At 42.9% G+C, this 19114-nt stretch overlaps 1 protein-coding gene across 1 annotated transcript in view; it reads left to right on the top strand.

Moving 5' to 3' along the window:
• ISM1 (isthmin 1) overlaps window positions 1-19114 on the top strand; it is a 40702-nt gene that overhangs the window by 1732 nt on the left and 19856 nt on the right. The window contains 1 exon segment of the mRNA XM_027693323.1: window positions 95-226. Coding sequence (XP_027549124.1) covers window positions 95-226 — 132 coding nt within the window.

Genomic DNA, 19114 nt, shown 5'->3' with positions numbered 1-19114 from the left:
GGTGGCGGCTGCGGCGGCGGCCGCCGCGGCTCCTCCTCCGCCTCCGCCTCCTCCGCGGCCGCCGCCGCGGGGCCCTAAAGCCGCCCGGCTCAAGAGGATGGTGCGGCTGGCGGCCGAGCTGCTGCTGCTGCTGGGGCTGCTCCTGCTCACCCTGCACATCACCGTGCTGCGCGGCGGCGGGGAGCCCCACGCCCCCACGGGCGCCGGCAACCACAGCCAGCGGCAGGTGAGTGCCGCCCCGCCTCCCCCAACAACACCCACCCGCGTCCCCCGGGGCCGTCGGGGGCGGACGGGGGGCGCGGGGCCGGCCGGGCTGTCGGGAGCCGCCGCCGTGCACCTGCCCCGGCCGCCGCCGCCTCCTCCTCCTCCTCCTGCCCCCTCCAGCCGCACTGTCCCGAGCCCCAGGGTTCCCCCGCCCCAGGGCTTTCCCTGAGTGTCCTCTGCCCTCCTTAACTTTACACTGTCGAGGGCAGAGCTCCCCGAGCCGCGGTTCGATGCCGCGCTGGAGGCGTCGGGGCGGCTCCCACGCGTGTGGGTCGCAGGGACAACGACACTTGGGGAGCGCTTCTGGGGCAGGCGAGGGACGGAGGCATACCCCACCCAGGGCACCTCTTTGTGAGGGCACAGCATTCCCTAAAGCGAGAGGGGAACACACAGGTGTATGGTGATGGGAAATACCGGAACAAAACGCGTGGCTTGCCTTGGAAAGCGTCAGGAGACGGGTTGACATTTAGTCCTGAAATAGCTGAGAAACTTAGGGTCATAGGTGCTTGTGACCTAGCCAGCCCATTCCAGTCTTCTGATCCCATGAAACCCGGCAGTGTATTATGTCCAGCAGAGGTAAAGGACTTTTTTTATTCTGTTTCCTTATGTTTGCAGGTGATACTTTTTTATTCAGTATCACACGTTGCCATTCATTTGTAATGGTTGGAGACAGTGATCAAAGCTGCAGAATCATCATCCTCCCCAGGCAAAGCTTGTAAATCTCCCGTCAGCTGCACGGGCCCTGACCAACCTTTTTTCCCTGTATCCAAGTGCTAAAGAAAAATCAACCACCAAGTTGACAGAAAATGTATAATTATTATCACCATAAATTTACGTAAACCACTCTATCATCCCAGAAAGAATCATGGTCCCAGCAGGGCACATTTCCATAAGGCACGAGGAAAATTAAGGAGAGACCAGGCTGTACTGGTCACTCTGTTGGCACAAAGTGAACCCACCAGCTGCAGGAAGGAACCCAGATCTGCAGACTCAGCATCCCAGTCACAAACTGGAGTCAGTTCTTCTTAACTCAGAATTATCTCCTGCTGGAGTTGGTGGGAGTCCTGCTTGGGAGTGCTCAGCACTTTGGGTAAGGCCCCACCTGCCTCTCTTTTGAGCCGCAGTTTTATCACCAGCTTGACATTCCAAGATGTTTTTTTTTAATATCTGCAAGATTTCTGGTCATAATGTTTTATAAATGATGCTTTCTTTCCTCGTGGGCACTCGAAATGCCTTTTGACATGATGTTCCTTGGAAAAGTAAATTTGGAGAGGTTTTCTATGAGGTGTTTGCTATCATTAGAATAACCCTGAATTTGCCTTTTCTTGACAGGCTTGTAACATAATGAGGGAAACATCTGGGCAGGTGGGAAGTCCGGGTGATGCCATTTCCCCAAGGAGCTCCATTTACAGCACTGTTGTAAGGTTAGGGTGAAACAAGAGAAAAGTCATCCTCAGATAATTATCCTGGATTATTGTCATTGTAGTTGGTTGTCTCATGAATATCTGTTAATTGTTGACTTCAAGAATTTTTTCTGTCCAATGATTTTTTTACAGATTACTTTAATCAACTCTGTGCCTCTAAGCACCGTGATAGCTTTAGCAGTTCGTATTTTCATCATGTTTTGCCATTTGTAGAATTGAAATTTTTATATACTTCCCAACTGAATTGATTCTGCAGTTATGCGTTTGAGAGAGTGTGTCTGTACAAGACATTACGGGGGGAAAGGATATTGATTAGAGCAATCGGTTAAACAGATGGAAGCCTATCAATTTTTTTGGTTTTGTGACTTCCATGGATTCTATTACTAGCTGGAAAAACCTGCTTTAGGAAGTTGCACTCTGACAGGCAGATACTTCCATTCAGAGCATCATATTATAGATCTCGATGGCAAGTTTGCACTGGGATCTCCTGATTTTGGCGGGATTTGGGGCTGTATCCTGGCACACGCTGAAGTGAAACACAAAATCCTAGTGCCCTGCACTCCAAGCTAGAGAATCAGTGTGGAAAACAAAACTGCACAAACCCAGACTTGTCGACAAAAGCACTTAGAAATCTCTCAGTTTTTTTCTGTCTTAGTAGGTCTGTGGAGAGAAAAGATCGGAAGAAGTGATTAGGTCACTTTTTCATTTGATGAAGAAGTGTGGCAAGTCCATCAAAGAGTAATCTTTGCAGCAACTGTTTATAGATGTCTTTTGACATGGCACATTTGTATCAAAAGCCCCTCGATTATCAATACATGGTATTTGGGGGGGCTTAGGCAGTCGATTTGCACAAATAAAGTGGTCAGAATTGGGTCATTTTTCAGGAGGAATCCTTAGTAATCTTAAAATATTGTTGGAGATTTAAATAGTTTAAAATATAGACCTGTGAGCATTTTGAAGTCTGTTTCATTAAGGGAGGAAGAGCTTCTGTTTCTCCCATCCCTTGGTCCTTCAAATGAAGGAAGGATTTTGGAGGATAGGTTTTGATTTCTTTTGGTCTTTCAATCATGTTGACCCCTGCAATTAATTAGACTGATAGATGAAAGAAATACAGAAAAAAATCCCTTCAATCCTAAAATTAAACAAATTGTTTCTTCCTCCCTCTTATTTTTCCCTTTAGTGCCCTTCCCCGCTCTGTGTGTGTCTCCAGAGATCTCAGATGTCTGGGATTGTCTTGTGTCACTGCGTCTGGTTGCAATGGAGCAGCACTGAGGAGAAAATCCTAGTGTACTCCTCTGGTCCTCTTTGGGATGGGTGAGATACAGGCACAGGCTCCCTCAGTTCACTGCTGCAGAAATGGGTGCTGGGCCTGCTGTTAGAATTGGGTTGTGGTAGTGTAAACTAACACAAGATGGGAAATCCAGATTGGAGTTATAAAATATCTCACAGTCTTGAGTTATGAGAGGGAATCAACCTTGTGTTTCTCAATCAGATTTTATTCCCCTTCTTCCATCTCTTCCAAAGGAACAAACAAAAAAAAAGGAGATTTGGAGAGGGAGAAGATTTTGGTTTTCTTCTGGTGAGATTTCTAGGTCTAATTTAATTAGCATCCAGAATCTGTTGTGGAGTATATTTGTGAATTAAGGAAGTACAAACTTTTGCTTCTGAAGAAGAGCAAGTGAAGTTGTATTAAGAGATGGAAAAATGCTACTTTGGTATGTTTTTGTCTTTTTACATAGTTCTAAAATGAAGGGAAGGCTTGAACATAAATTTTGGAAGGCATTTGTAATACTTTATGATGCTCTAAAATCTGTCCTTTCATTCTGAGAGAAAATATTTCATCGAGAAGTTTATTCCCCTCACTTCTAATTTTTCCGTAGCAGGCCTTGCACACCAAGAAAAACAGTGTTCCCACACCAAGAAAAATGACCTTGTAAAATGCAGTAACAGAGCCACCAACAATATATGCCATAGCACATGAAGTCAGACTCTCCACTGCGGTCCTTGCAGCAGTATTACATTAGCCTGAAGCTCGGTAATTGTGCTTAAAACTGGAGCCATGTAAGAGAACATAATTCGAAAAGGAGCACAGTGCTGTAAACAGATTTTCCCCTTTAATCGCCCTTCTCCTGTCCTTGCCCCCCTCCTCAATGAGCATGTTAGCAATTACAGCGTGTCAGAAATGTTCCCTGAGCCCTACCAGGAGAAACACATTCTGCTGCTTACAAATGGTCGCACAAGAGTCGCTCTCCAAGGCACGTGAGGAGCCCTTTGCGGAGCTGAGCTCTTAAATTTTCTCTGAAGGTCCACAGCTCAACGCCATGAGAGGCTTAGCAATGGTGTGTGCTGTCTGCTACCTTTGCTGGGGTGCACTTCAGTCTTTTCAGAGCCTGTGCGCTCTTGCTGACCCTCGTTCTGCACTCAGGCAATTTGCAAAACAGTCTCCAGTCGGATATAGTGGCATATTTCAGCTTTCTGGCTTCCTCAGTTAAGAAGGACTCAAGCTGTTTACTTTGGGAGAGTTTTAGACTGAGTTTTTTTAAAGCTTATTTGAGCTCTGGAGCTTTACATTTGGTTAGTTCTAATAGGAACCGATCGTCTAAGTCGTCCTTGAAAAACTGTCGACTCCACGTTCTGCATTCCCGTTTTCCAGACTGGCCTTAGCCTATGTGAGATGCCAATAAGTGGATGTACATCGTGTGTTTAATGCGAACACTAAATCCTTCTCTGCCTTAAGAGCAGTTCATATGAATAACTTTCGGAGCAGGTGGCTTGTGAATGAGGCAGACTGATCCTCTGCAAACCAAAATCTCTTTTGGTGAGGTGGTTCCTTGTCGCAGAAGATCCTGTTCCGTGCTTTTTGACAGGGACAGTAAAACCTGCCTGGTCTCAGCAGGCTTTGCTGTGTAGGCTCTTAGCTAAAGCTCACCCTTTGGCATATGTTCCTCCAGTTGTGCACTAAGCTTTAGGAATGACTTAGACCATGTGCAGTTCATTCTCTCATCTCCCAAGGGAGAGAATTATGTGTGCTCTTTAGTGGTTTTGCTAGTGGGCTGTGGCTTGTTCCAGGATCGAGGGGGAGGGAAGAGTCATTAGCTTACGTGTGCTGCTGCTGCATGCATGGAAGCAAGGGATAAAATGGGAAACAAGGATGAAGGATTGAGATTGCTGCCCTGAGCAGAGCACCGTTTTCTGGCATCCATTGCTCCCAGGAGAGATTCTTTCACCTTTCCAGCTTGGCTCCAGGAAAACTCCAGAAAGTATTAATTAAACTTCATACCTATCACTTTAATTAATTCCTTAGCAAACTAAAGTATCTTTGGTGGAAAAGGGCTACCACACCTTCAGGGTAGGATGTGACAAACTTTCTAGTATCTTAGACTACTGCAATAATTCAGAACAGGGATCCAAGAATATTGTATTTAGTTATGGCTGCAAGGAGCAATGTTAGGCAGGTACGAAAGGAACTTCCTGCATTAAATTTGACCAAGATGTTTGGATGAGGCATATTTTCCTGAGCATCTCTTCAGCTCAACAGCTAACAGTTACTGTACTGCTCATCTTGGGTCACCACTGATAAATACCTGGCATTAAATCACAGGGTGCCTCTCAATTTTGTCTCTGTAACTATAGCTCAGAGAAGACTTTTCCCAGTGCTTTATACTGAAGAGCGTATTTGAGTTAGTTATTTATGATTTCAGCAAGATTTAGGATCATTTCCCTTTTTAGTATTGGGCTATTTGTGTGAAAAAAGGCAGAGTGGGCGTTGTTCTAAATTCTAAATTCTGGGCCATCATGGTGTTTTCATGTCCATTCCCATGGGCCTGGAGCCAGCCACAAACCACAGTGACTACTACAAGGAGAGGTCCCAGAGACACTCCTCCTTTTGCCTTTCTCTTCTCTCAGTCCATCCTTACCTGTGCTCTGGGGCTGTGTGTGAAGGGAGTGGTTAAAGGGAAACCTGCTAACAGGGGCCCTGAGCCCTATGGTTGCCGGAGGGCTGACTCATGGCAATGCAAGGAGTGCTGGGTTTGAGACTGGTCCCTGGGAAAGTAACCCAGGAAAGCTGTAAGGATCACCCTTGATGACAATGAGAGTAGAGAGGCCAGGCATGGATACACAGAGGTCATGGATGGAACTGGGTTGGTACTTTCCACATTGGTTCATCTAACTGGGACAGTCAGCACTAGTTCTGGAGTAGCTTTTATTTTGTGGTCTTTGTTGATTGTGTAGGGAAGTTTATTCTCCGCAGAAAGACACCGTTGGTCCATCACAGCTATAACAGTGATACAACCACGCTGCTGCTGAGCCTTTGCTCTTATCTGATTGGCACAATCTCCTCCAGCTTTGGTTGTCAACCCTTAGGTTCAGTCAAATTTCCCAGATCTTTACTCTCCTTATTCCAGCTGTCCACAGAAAACAGGAAGCCTAGAGCTGAAGCTCTGCTGTTTGTATTTATGACCCCAACAATTTCATCATCTTTGTACTGTCTGGTGCTGGTCACTGTGTACTCCCTTGTGATTTTTAACATACACCTTATGACCTACTAATAGGTAACTGAGCCCCAGTACTTAAAGGTTCAGCATACTAAGCTCTTCCACACCTTGCCCTGCTGTGGAATTCCTTTGCTGGGGAGACATCTGTTTAACCAATCCAGGTTGTGTTGAATATAAATTGGGAACCATGGTTTGAATTCAGCATTGTTCTTTTGTCTCTACTCATATCTACAACACCTGTGTATTAGTAATCAATGCTGAACTGTCCCAAAACGTTGGAAAAGATCTTCAAAGAAAACAAAGAACGGTGAAAGAATGATAGATTAGGTGAGAACTCCGGCTGCATTGTGCCGCACATCTGAAAACTTCACAGAAAGTGAAGTGCAGAAGACAGTGGTATTGATAATGATGCAGATGATGCAGGCTTTGCCTGCCACTTAATACATAACACTAGGCATGTTTGAAAAGCTTTCTAAAATCATGACTTCTGAAAACCCAGTCATTGGTATGTATTCCGGTGGGAAGGAAAAATCAGTTTGAAAGCCTCTTTTTTAAGATGCACTGATTTGTAAATATTCATGCTTTAGGATTTCTGATTTGTTTTCCTTCGTTATGTAAAAGTGCACAGAATGCAAGTAACGGTAGGAAGTTATTTTGCCATGCTTTTCTTATGCTAACATTTTTCTGTGCCACTTTAAAATCTTGAAATGCACTCATACTTCAAATATACATGCAGACAATTGTTTCCTTACACAAGCATAAACCTCAAAAATTAAAGAAATCTAGTTTTTCTTTGTGCCTGCATCCTGAAAGTATAGTGATAGACTTAGCAGGTTTAGCTGTCAAAGTTGGTTGCTTTGAGCTCTTCTGTGTGTTTTGCCATTCCTCCTTGCAAATGTGGTATTACCCAGTTGTGCTGGGTAATTTTTGTTCTGTTCACAGTGTTGGTTAGTGGTTGTTTTGCCCTTTTGTTACGATTCTTATCTTGCTATCTGCTTTAAAACTACACTAATTAACAGCTCTTTGGATTGATTGAATAATGTTCTTCATAAAGGATGACTTTTTAAAAAAGTGTTATTTTTCAGTGGTAGTGGGTCTTTTTCTTATTTTATTTTTAAAAATCTCAACACTGGCTTATTGAGGTTGAGATTCCAGCCTTGTGGTGTAGCTTGTGAACGATGTGTAGTGTAAAAAGGGTCTCCAGCCTGAATGGAGGCTGTAGGCACTGTCACAAGTGAATAATGGAGTGTAACTTTAAAGAGAAAAATACGAAGTGCTTTAGTAAGAGACGGAAGCATTAAATGATGCAGTGGTTATTAATGTTGCACTTTAAGACCATTGTGCCTATTTTACAAGTTTTGAAGACAGTAAATGCCAGGCTAAATTCATAGTAGGGATGAATAACATTTCCAAGAAGTAGCGTAGTGAGCTCATTGATACATCAGCAAGAGCAGAATGTTTCCAGTGTTGGTATTTCCATGTACTTTTGATTTGAAATACCAGAAAAAGAAAGAAAACAAAGTAAAATGTAACTTATTATTGTAATAAGGGATGGCTCACCACAGCGGTCGGTTGTGTGGCACTGTAATGCTTGGTTAGAGGAGCTGGTGTGGGCGGTACTGGTAAGCAGTTCCTTTATCCTTTTGTCCTTGTTTTTCAGTGCTTGGAGAACTCATGGCCATGGGTCATATCTTTTTTATTCCTCTCTTCTAGCAGTCAGCAAGATGAAAGCGGGCCTGGAGTTGTTCGCCTCCAAGCTTTTAATGTTATGGAGGTGCTCCTAAAGATGAGAGAGGAAAATCAGAGGTGAAATCTTTCTCTCACCACTCTTGGTGGAGTTAGTGCGTGTTGAAAGGAGAAGCTCAAACATCCCTTGACTTTTACGCCACTGTGCTAGACCTGCGATCTCGGCGTGTTTAAATTGACCTTGCTCCACTGACTTCCACAAATCAATGCCTTGTCCTGGCTGCATACCCAAGATCCTCTTGAATATGAATCTTTCCCAGCTCAGTTTTTCTACAGAACTGATATGCACATACTACAGGGGACCCCCATGCCTAAAGAAAGGCAAAGCTGGGCTTTGGAGTGCGGCTTTCTTCTGACTGCGTGAATTAATTCCCATCTGTTATATCTCAATGTTAGTTTCATACCCACTAAAAAATCCTGGCCTGTTTATTCCACAGTAGTTGCTCTTCCTTGGGAATTTAACATTTCCTCTTTGCCTGCATGGCTGTTGGGATCAGTACTTGAGTACTCAAACCCTTTAGTACGGTGTAAGTATCTATAAAAACCACCCAGATAGTGTGCCCCAAAAGTGGATTCCTCCCTTTCTAGGGAGCAGTTACTGAGTCCATGTTGTCCATGGGCCAGATTTAACTTCCAGAAAGCTTCCTTTGGGCATCTTGCCTTTGCATTCCCATTGAGTTGGGCACTCAGTTATTGAACAACTGAATATTGTCATTAAAACACTTTTTTTCCTATGTGCCCAGAAATGCTGAGTAGGAGGTGAGGCTCTTGCACCAGACGAGCTTTGCTGTAGGATGTGATGGAAAGAGGAGGTGACTGAAGACAGAGCATATTGTAACAGAAAGAGCAGTGAAGAGGACCTAATGATAAGATGGCTATCTTTTTTAAGCTAGTGCTTCAAAAATTAGTTACACAGCTTTGGTATCTTTATTGCCTTAGGAGTAACTCAGCAGCAGCAGTGTTTGCTGTGAGGAAACCATAATTACTCCACTGGAACCAGCTGCTGAAGTTTACTATGGGTGTAACAAAACATAAATTTGCCTGGTTTTACCTGCCATGTACATACATCAGTGCAGGACTTTAACATCTGTATGGGATTGGTCTAGATATAACATTAGTAGCCAGATATTTACTAATGTCTGTTTGCACAAGTTACCCAAAGAAACAAAAAGGATTAACAGTTTAAATAGTTTAAAACAAAAAAAAAAATAAAAACCATAGCTACTTAATGTGGATTCTGTAACACTACACTATACTCACCACCTACATCATGTGAGTTGCTTATACACTATTTAATTTCATAGCCAGAAATTATTTAGCCTCTATTTAGCAATACAACAACAATAAAACTGACTTTAATGTCTACAGCTACAACTCTCATCTCTGAGAGTGTCTCTGGAAGTTACCTCAGTAATCCGACTGGAGTTTTTAAGATGCCATGTGTATATTGGCGTTTTGTGCTGCTGATTTTAAGATTCTCTGGACTGAAGAAGTCTGTAAAGGTTCACTGCACAGAGCAGGCTGTAACAAAGCAGTTAACAATTCTTGTGACATGAATGCTGCCATTTCGGTTTATTTGAATGACACTGGCATTCTGAATTAAATATATCACTTTTTATTAGTTGGTTGGGTTTGGGTTTTTTTGAAACCAGCTCAGTATTAGGCATGGGTCTGCATCTTAGCTAAACTATAACCTAGCCAGCCCATGCCTTTTGCCCTGAGGAGTGCCCGGGGTTTTTCTAAACATGTAACCACAGTGATATTTTTATAAAGGAATGTTCACCTCATGGGATTTTTTGAAGGTGTTCTATTTTTTTTTCCAAGTTACAGCTTCACTTTATTGTACATGATGTCCAATAAAAAAGATATATGTCTGCGATTGGACTTTGAAAAAGGGCCATGGTGCCTATTCCATTTAAAGGGAATGAAGTCAAGCAGTAAATTTGCTGGTCGCCCTTTTCATATTGACTGTATCTCGGCCAGCAGTTGGTCTTTGATGTTGTAACAATAGAGCAAAGACAGAGGAGGAGAAGGATTAGGACCTCTATAATATAAAAACAAGCCTGCATTCATCATGATTTTTATAGAGCACAGTCCCTGTCTATTGGAGGTTTGCAGTATAGACTGCATATAATGGTCTGCAGAAGAGTGCGGCAATTCTAACATTTGCAGGTGGTTTACAAATCATCCATCATTACTCCTACCATCTCTTCTTAATTCAGTTTGTTTAGGCATTCAGCATTTAACTTTTCCTATGTTCTTATTCCTTCCTACAATAGGAAAACAGATGTTTGTCAGGACAGAGCTTCTGGAGTATCGTTTTCCATTATAGGGTTTGATTGTTGTGTTCTTTATGAAAGGCTTGCTGCAGCTGGCCAATGGAGTATCTATTCCTCACCTTGTGCTTTAGAGTCCAAGCTTTTATTGGGAAAGAATAGACATATGTATACGTCTAACATTTTGAATATATACCTCAAAAGGGACCTAGGGCAGCCACGCTGTGCCTGTGTCTTCAGGCGTGCCGGAACAATAGTGCCAAAGGTTTCAAATGAGCTGTTTAGCCTGATAGAGTCCTGGAGCTTCTGATATGCATTTAAATGGTAGCAGCACTAGCTCCCGATCCAAACATGCAGGAGGAAAATGCTCATCCACTTCCTGAAAATGTTTAAGGTACCAAATTGCTCTGAGTGCTGGTGGGAGCAGGTAGGCTTTGCATTGTGAGCAGAGCTTGGAAAGGGCAGAATAACCCATCGTGTGCTGTTGCAGCCATGTGTGTAGTGTAGCAGACATGGAAGGCAGGATGAGTGGAGTGTTCCCAGGGATGCAGTGATGGCAGCAGCAACGAGCCTGCTGCGAGGGGACCCATATCAGAAGCCCAGAGGCAGCTCTCAGGAAATCATCCGGGGATGCATCAGGTGAAATTGCTTTACTGCACCCAATTCCAGGGGCTCTTGCTTAAGGCATGATCCTGAAGTGTCCCAACAAGGCAAAACACCTGGAATCTTGTCTACCAGACTCCAAAGACACCTGACCTAAGGAAGGGAAGGGGTGTAGGGGGGAAGCCAATCTGTAGTTCATTTGACAATGCAGTACTTGATTTAAGGTTGGATCCTGTGCCTTCTGGGTGTTCAGATTAGACCTGTGAGTCCAAACTCATGAACGAGTCACTGCTTGCCAGCTGAGCTGCACTAGCTCCTTAGATGTCTTATCCCACCTTCATCCCACACAAAATATGAGGTGACTTTATCAGTAAGTCAGCACTGAGCAAGCAGACCCTGCCCAGAGCTCTCACCGGGGTGACAGTGTTCTGTCCTCAGCCTCAGTATTGTTGGTCACCAAAGGCACAGCTCATCAGTGAGGAATTGTTTTTTTAGTTAACATCTACCATGATGGCCATTAGAAAGGGAACATCTGGTGCAGAAAATGCACACGTGCTATTTGTGTGCTCTGCTCTATGTCTCCTTCATCGAACCCAGATACAGCAGTGTCTGAGCCGTTTCTGCTTTCCCCAGCTGATGAAAGCAAACCACGTAAGGCTCAGCCAGTATAAGGTGGGAGTTCTGGCTAGTTAGAGGCATCACCTAGTGTTTAAAAGGGTTTGCCCTTGAGAGATCAATAGCTCTGAAAAAGCTGCTGAAATCCTTCAGTGGCAGTGAATTTGATTCCCGCTCTTCTTTGATCTGGCATTCATGGCTTTGCAAATAATGTAGATCAGAGCTGCCTTTCTCACCTACCCATCCCTCTTTCTTCTTCTCCTGTCTATCTCCTAAGAGGATCATTTTTTCATGTTCTTAGACTCTGGCTGTCTTAACATCAAGATAAAATGAACTAATTATCTGCATAACATCAGAGTAAGGGCCAGATTAATACCACCTCTCTGATTTTTTTTTCCCTTTATCCTATTTAAGTATTCCCACAATAAAATACAAGAGGAGTATGCAGCTGAAATCATGTGTTTGCACACACATGGACTAAGTGGGAAAAAAGAGCTGCATGTACCAATTCCCTGATATGCACTGCTGCCATTGATGAAATTATACATATATGTAATTATACTATAATTACATTGTAGTCAGGTTATAAACACCATAATACTCCCATGACAATTATTACTGTTGCTTGTAAGAGCTGTATGAGGAGAAAATATATGTATTTATCTCTCTATCAGAGTTAAGTAGCTGGAAGTGAGTTCTGTGCCACAGTCTAAAAGGAATTGCTCTTCCAACCTGCTTTGCAGTGCTTCTGCTGTATGTGCTTTGGGATCTCTCTTTGTACAGAGCTGTTCTCCCTCCCTGGGATCTGGCATGTTCACCATCTCTGTGCCTCACCAGAGGAGGTGAGGATATCTCAAACCTGAACTGCTTATCTTTCCTCTCCTACCTTGCTGCTGTGTCAGGCTGCTGGGACTCATCTAAAGATGCATTTGGCCTGCTCCATGCAGTTTATTGTCAGTGGCGTCTGGGTGGCTTCAGGCACATGCTAAGATTATAACAAGTTTGAAAAATAAAACCATTTATCCTAAAAATAGCTCAGAACTAACTAGTGATCATGGGGCGGAGGGGAGACAGAAATGAAGATATTTTCATTTCACGTAAGTGTCAGATTCAAAAGCATCTGCCTTGTTCAGTGCATGTATGGTATTCATTTCCTGTCTGCAGTCGATTGGAATGCCCCCCGAGTCGTTTGAAATTGAAAATCGAGTCATGCTTCTTTAATCAGCTCTAGGAAATAGCCTTCTCCCTTACTGTTCTAAGAAAATTTATATATACATGCATAGAATTCATAATACAGAAAGCCCACGCTTCTCTCCAGGGCAAATCCTTTCTCCCCTCCTAGACAGAGAAGGGTCTTCACATTGTCTTGCCACGGTATGCTGCCTGTCTAATCACTTGCTCTTCTTCCCCATCGTGTCACTGGAGGGAGGCCTTTCTCCTGTGTATCTGCTTCCTCTGGTTTCCTGATGTGTCACTCGGGCAGTTCAGGGAGATGTAGAGAGAGGGCACAATGTCCACTGCCGGTGGCTTGATACAAAACCAAGGCAAGTATTGCACTGCGTGTGCAGATGCCATTTATGCTTAATGACTTCCAGTTGCTCATGTATCACTCTCCAAAGTTTTCTATTTAAATGGAGAGGGTAAAACTGTACACTTGAAAGAATATTTCACTGCAGGAGCAGAGGTGAGCGGTTCTGAGGCTGCCGCTCAGGTTTCTGCCGCTGTTTAGCTGCAAACTCCCGGGTGCAGCGAGTGTTGTGAGGCACAGAGTTGGAGCACAGATATTGAAGGTAAACGAACACTGCCTTTCCTCTGCCTTCACCCTCTCACTTTCCATCCCAAGGAAAGTGCGTATTTGTGGGGAAGGCAGCTAAGGGAGGGTCAAGTAAATTATCTCGCAGCAGTTCGATGGGGGGTGTGTGTGTGTTTTGAGCATCAAGACTCAAGGGATTTGCCTTTTTTCAGGCACAGAAGTAACTTTGCCAGAAGCACAGGAAACATCGTGTTTTTGGAATATAACACTTGTCTGCTTTCTTGCTTTCCCGTTATTAGCTTTTGCTTATGTGATGAAGTCATCATGTAACTCTTAGTCCACAGGGACTAAACACTTTCTAGTCTCTAAAAACATCTGCCAGTTAACACAGCCAGAGTCACAGACACTTTTGAAAGCATAGGGTGGATATTCAGTGGCATATGAGAGGGAGACACGGAGGCTGGGAATAGCTGTTTCTTGGAAACTAGCAAGCTGAAGGCAACTTTGGAAATGGAAAAGGCTTCAAATAAGGTTACTGTTTCAGCTAGGGAGAGATGAAACCTTCGTTTATTAAAGCTGGTTCACCTAGTGAAATCCTAGCCTTAGTGATTTAATGAATAAACTTGCAAAAGGACATCGTTTAAAACCCAGGAAAATAATTTCAGATGTATGTTTGTTCTCTTCAATTACACTGACTTTGTGTGTGCTGGCCTGCAAAGCCTGACCAAAGAGTTGTGTACAAAAAGTATTAGTATTCTGGATTTCCTTTGCAGTTTCAATTGCAGCTTACGGCAGATTTTGCCATTCTGTTGGAACTTGATGTGTAAATTATTATGCAGATTTCAAATGGTGGGTGAGATTAGACTAGTTCAATTAAATTCAGCCAGGGTATAAACGAATTCTACTTAAAGCTTCATTATACTACTGATTCTATGCAAGTGTTTAATAAAGCCTAAAAAGAATTAGAACTTTCAAAGAATTTGCATTTTGGCACCACAGGTTATTGGAGTGGAATAGCTGGGCTACTCTTCAGTTGTACATTTGCCTGTTCAGCCACTAAATCAATGTGTCCGGTGTGGAGAGCTCAGGCCAGGCAGTGATTACAGGGAAGATCTTCAGAGTCGTGAAGAACAACTAAATGTTTACCACCAGCTAAGGCAACTGAAAATATCTGTTAACTACAAGCAAAACTTGGCACTGAACATCTGTCAAAGCCCTACACAATTTAATTCTGTGTGCTTGGCTGTCCCCTGGATGGCTGAGTATCTGCTGAAGAACAAAGCACCAGTGTGTACTACATTAAAAATTTACTAAAGGGCCTCTGTTTTTTCCAGCAGACATTGAGCTGTAATCACCACCAAGTCTCTATTATCAAAGTGTTTATACAAACTGGCAGTTCTTCACCTCCAAGCTGAACCATACTGTTTGTATTTTCCAGCTGAATGAAAACATGAAATACAAGCAAACAACAGAGCATAAAAAAGAACTGTGATGTGAAATGTGTGTCCACAACATGTAGCAAAAGGTTGCCAGATCTGAGTATAGTATGGTTGGTTTTCTCCTTAAGCTTGGAGGAAAAAATATGGTCTGCCAGAGCAGTTCAGATGTGGACCCGCTGTTTATTAGCAGTGTGGAGGAGACAGGGAGCTTGGTGGGAGGAACTCCCAGGCAGAGTCTGAATGAGGGATGGACCAAAGCTTGGGGACTGCCAGTCAATAAACAGGCTCAGTGGGGGAGGAATGGTGTGGCACTTGGGATGGATCCGTTCAGAAGGTTCAACAAAGCAATTCAAGCCTTTTCCTCCACCATGGAGGGTCCTGACTTAGTGTTGGCCATGTGCTTCGGAAGAGCTGCCTGGGAATTCCTAGACCTTGGATGTGAAGGGGCTTCAACACTACAGCCTCTGCAGTCGTAACACACATCCTGGCTGCACATCCAGTGCTTAGGATTTTCTGTGTAGCTATGAGGGCTGGAAGTTTTTAGTGTGAAAACCCTAAAATTCAAAAGCTGTGATTCTGCCATAAATGTATCCAGATGCTTTGAGATTCTGGTTCTGCTGGATGCAGCTCCTGAGAGCTATTTGAGCATATGGCAGAAAACCAGCTGTGGTGGACTGGGTGTGTCCTGGGGCATCCCAAGCCCCTCACTACCTCACTGTGGACCACTGCTCCAACAGTGACTGTGGATCAACGTGTCTACCCTGAATTTCTGCTGTCTTAATTGCAGCAGTATTTGTGACTCCATCCTGTTCTCCTCAGAAACAAAATCACTTCAAGAACCACCAAAGCTAATGTGTCTCATAGTAGTGTGCTCTGGGATGACTGGGCTTGGTCTTTCCATGGCCAATTAGTCACAAAGGCAGATGTACTGCAAGTTAAAACTGGATACACTGTCATTTTACAGATTTTGCTGGACTAAATAGAGAATTGTTCAGAACTAGACCATGATTAACAGAACATTATTATTATTATTATTATTATTATTATTATTATTGTTATTGTTATTACTACCAACTGTAACTAGTTATTCATCTTCTATTTGCACAATGTTTAAAGCAGATGCTCTGTTTTGGAGCCCCTTAGTGAAAGCAATTGTGTGCATGCAAGCCGGTGTAGTCTGGTTTAAATTATTTATGAACAGTGATTATCTAAAATGTGCTATTAATTATTGAAACAATTAGTCTGTGCAGTTCTCTAAAGATAAATAAGGCCTTTCACTTCATTGCCTTATATGAGTGAAGGGCAAGCACATTTTAAGGAAAAATGAGATTGTCTTAGCTGAGTGGTTGATGTGACACCCCTCTGGTCTGACTTCTGTCTGACTGCCTGGACTGTATGTGGTATTAATCATAAGAGAAATCTTTCTCTGTGTAGCTCTGATAATTCTTCTCAGCTTTTAACATCACTGCCTGCTCCTCTAACACTGTCCTCATACCTCATCCTGGTAGGTCCTGTGCTATTTATACTCACGATAAACCAAAAAAAAACAAAACAAAAACAAATCAGGAATTAGATCACCCAAGTTCATTACAGATCCTGGATCTGTGGAGTTGGAAGTCTCGTGTAGTGTCCCAGTGTGTTACTCGGCCTCCCCAGGCCGGTTAATTTTAAAGTGATCATTTAGCACTAACCTGGAAACACACGACAGCCTTCAAAATGAAAACAATCTGTTTAGGCAGGTGGGAAATGAAACCAGTCCTAATGGCTGTAATGGTTTTCTGTGAAGGCCCCAGGCCTCATTTTGTCTCTCATAGCAATATAATCTTTTATAGCGTCTGTGAAGTTTCCTAATAAGTAAATGTTCCTTGTTGCTGGTGGTTGAAGATGCTGTACAGGTGCATCATGAAAGTGCACTGGCAGACCATCGGGTTTCAGTTCAAAACCTCTTGTCAAGATCATTTTACAAGATATTTCAAAGGAGTATACAAGAAATAAAAAAAGCAATGTAACTGCAGCAGGGATTTAGTAATAGATTCCCTTTCTGTCTGGGAGCTGTTAGCATATAAGTTGCATCAGTTTTCCCAAATTCTTTCAACTCCATAATTAGCAGTACTTGCAAATGTGCCCTTAGTTTGGCAAGTGGGGAGGGAATGCAGGAAGGTAACAAATATGAAGGACAGAGAAAGAGCAGCTGCTTCAGAATATTTTCTGTAGCTACATTCATTTCTTGCTTATTCTCTGTCTCGGTTGTTTTTACAGAACTGGAGATGGGATTAAAATAAGGAAGAGAGAATTCCTTGCTTGCTAAAATTGCAGAAAAAATCCCTTTTCCCCTAGTTTGGTATTTTTACAAGTTCCCATTTCTGCTTAGTTTCTCTGTGGGGAAGAGAAAGAGTACAGTTCCCTGCAGCTCATGTCTTTCGTGACAGAGGGAGAAACAAAATGTGAAGGCCAAGGGGGGAGTTAAAATACCCATTTGATTACTGAAGAGTTAAACTGCAGTATCAGTCAGAACATTTCTCCTGCATTGTCTCTTGGTGCCTTAAACCGTGATGCCAGTGGTGGATGCCATGGTGCAAGTCCCTCCTGGATCACCAACATGTAAAATTATCCTCACAAAATCCCTGTGAATTGCTCTTCTTCCATAGTTTGTAGATGGACACAAAGGCACCGATATGCACTGACCTATTGCCCTCCCTTTTTCAGTGATGGGTGTTGCAAGGTGTGTTATTCTGTAATGCAAAGAGTATGGCAGATTTTCTCTCGAGGGTTTAATTCATTGCCTTGTCAAACAACTATGGATAATATGTTCCTGCCCTTATATACTGTCCACACTTGGAACACTCAAAAATCCTAAGCTGTTTTTATATTAGGAACCTCTATAATTGTCTGATCCCATGGGGCTGCAGAACTGTAGCTGACAGCCAGCATGAGTAACCTCTTAAAATCATCTTAGTGGAAAGTTTAGAAGTTGTGAATAATCCCGTTAAATGAAGGAAAGAAAGTGTTTTATCTTAAAATATTTAGAGCAGATGCATCATTTGAGTAAGAAACCAATGTGCCTGAATTAGAAATGTCATAACTTCAAAGAAACTGAGTCAGTAGTTCAGAATGAAGTGACATAGCTTTTAAAGGAAGGCAAGCAACCCTACTTTCCAAAAAGCATCAGGAATACAAATTGTGTACACCTAAAAATAAATAGTGTGAAATATAAACATGGGAAATAACGTAGAAATAAGAAGAGAAGAATACTCCCCTTAAAAACCAAAAACCTAAATTAAATTTCATCTATTAGCGTTGGAACACAAACTCTGTTTTCTTCAGAAAGGATGCCGGCACTGCAGTAAGGACACACTTTTTCCTGCTAGATGAGTGTTGGAAGAGCCTTTGCTGAGCTAATGCAGTAGAACAGAGTGAGCATATTCTTCTCTTCACATGCAGTTCAAGCTCACTTTTATCTTTTTACCAGAAATATACATTTCTAGTGTTACTACAAATCAGCTTAGACACTACACCAAGAAGTATCTACCTAAAAAATGGGCAGTCTGTCTCGTTTTAGAAATGGCCTTTCACTCCTGGTACTATGAGCAGATAACTGGAATGATCACACATATTGAGCATTCCCCTTTGCCTGTGTTGCAATACAACACAGGAGCCCCATGGAGGAATAGCTTGGGCTTGTCCTAGTGCAAAAGGGACTGCAAGAGATAACATTGCCTTTAGGCAGAGCACACACTGTTTAACCTGTGTCATTCCTGCCAGGCATTAGTCAACCCTGCCCTTAAAGCCAAGCTCCATGTCCTTCTCAAAGTCTGCTCTGGAGCTCGTCTGTCACTGACGTTAGAAATGTGCACTCAGTGATCAACTGGGGTCTTTGGGTCATGTCCACCCTGAGCAAGCAGAGTGGTCCATCCTCCCTTCCCTGCAGCAACCTTTGGGATAGAGCAGTTATCTTGTCCTCCCTCTATTTTTCTTTTTAACGTTAAACCGCATCTCGTTCAGACTTTAATTAGTGACAGTCCCTGCCCCAAGCAGCTTGGTAGTGGGCCCGATCAGCCTGATGTCATTACTTCACCATGACAATTTCCTAACTAACTCCATGTGATATTCCATCTGTCTGACACTATTAAAAACTTTTTATATAGCCCTTATTATTGTAGTTGTTGAGCTCCCTGCAAACATCACAGTGAGGAAGGGAAGTGCTGTTATCCCCACCGAGGCACAGACAGACCATGACCTGTCAGGATCACACAGCAAGTCTTATCAGGGAATTAAATATAGGTCTTTAAGTCTCCAACCAGCTCTAGCTGCATGGTATGTTAATGTGGAGAATCAGGATGCTCCTGAAGTGGCAAGCAAATAGGGAAAGTATGAAATTGTATGTGAGAATTTTATTATTTTTTAATAAAACCTTACTTTATTTTTAATAAAGGTAAGATTATGGGCATGATATCCCACTAAAAGTAGTTAACTACCACATTTTTTTTTGGTTCCTGAC

The sequence above is a fragment of the Neopelma chrysocephalum genome, unplaced genomic scaffold (genome assembly GCF_003984885.1).
Source record: "Neopelma chrysocephalum unplaced genomic scaffold, ASM398488v2 Primary Assembly neopelma1_91, whole genome shotgun sequence".
Classification (NCBI taxonomy): Eukaryota; Metazoa; Chordata; class Aves; order Passeriformes; family Pipridae; genus Neopelma; species Neopelma chrysocephalum.
The sequence above is the reverse complement of the archived record's forward strand: the minus strand, read 5'-3'. Positions and strand labels throughout refer to the sequence as shown.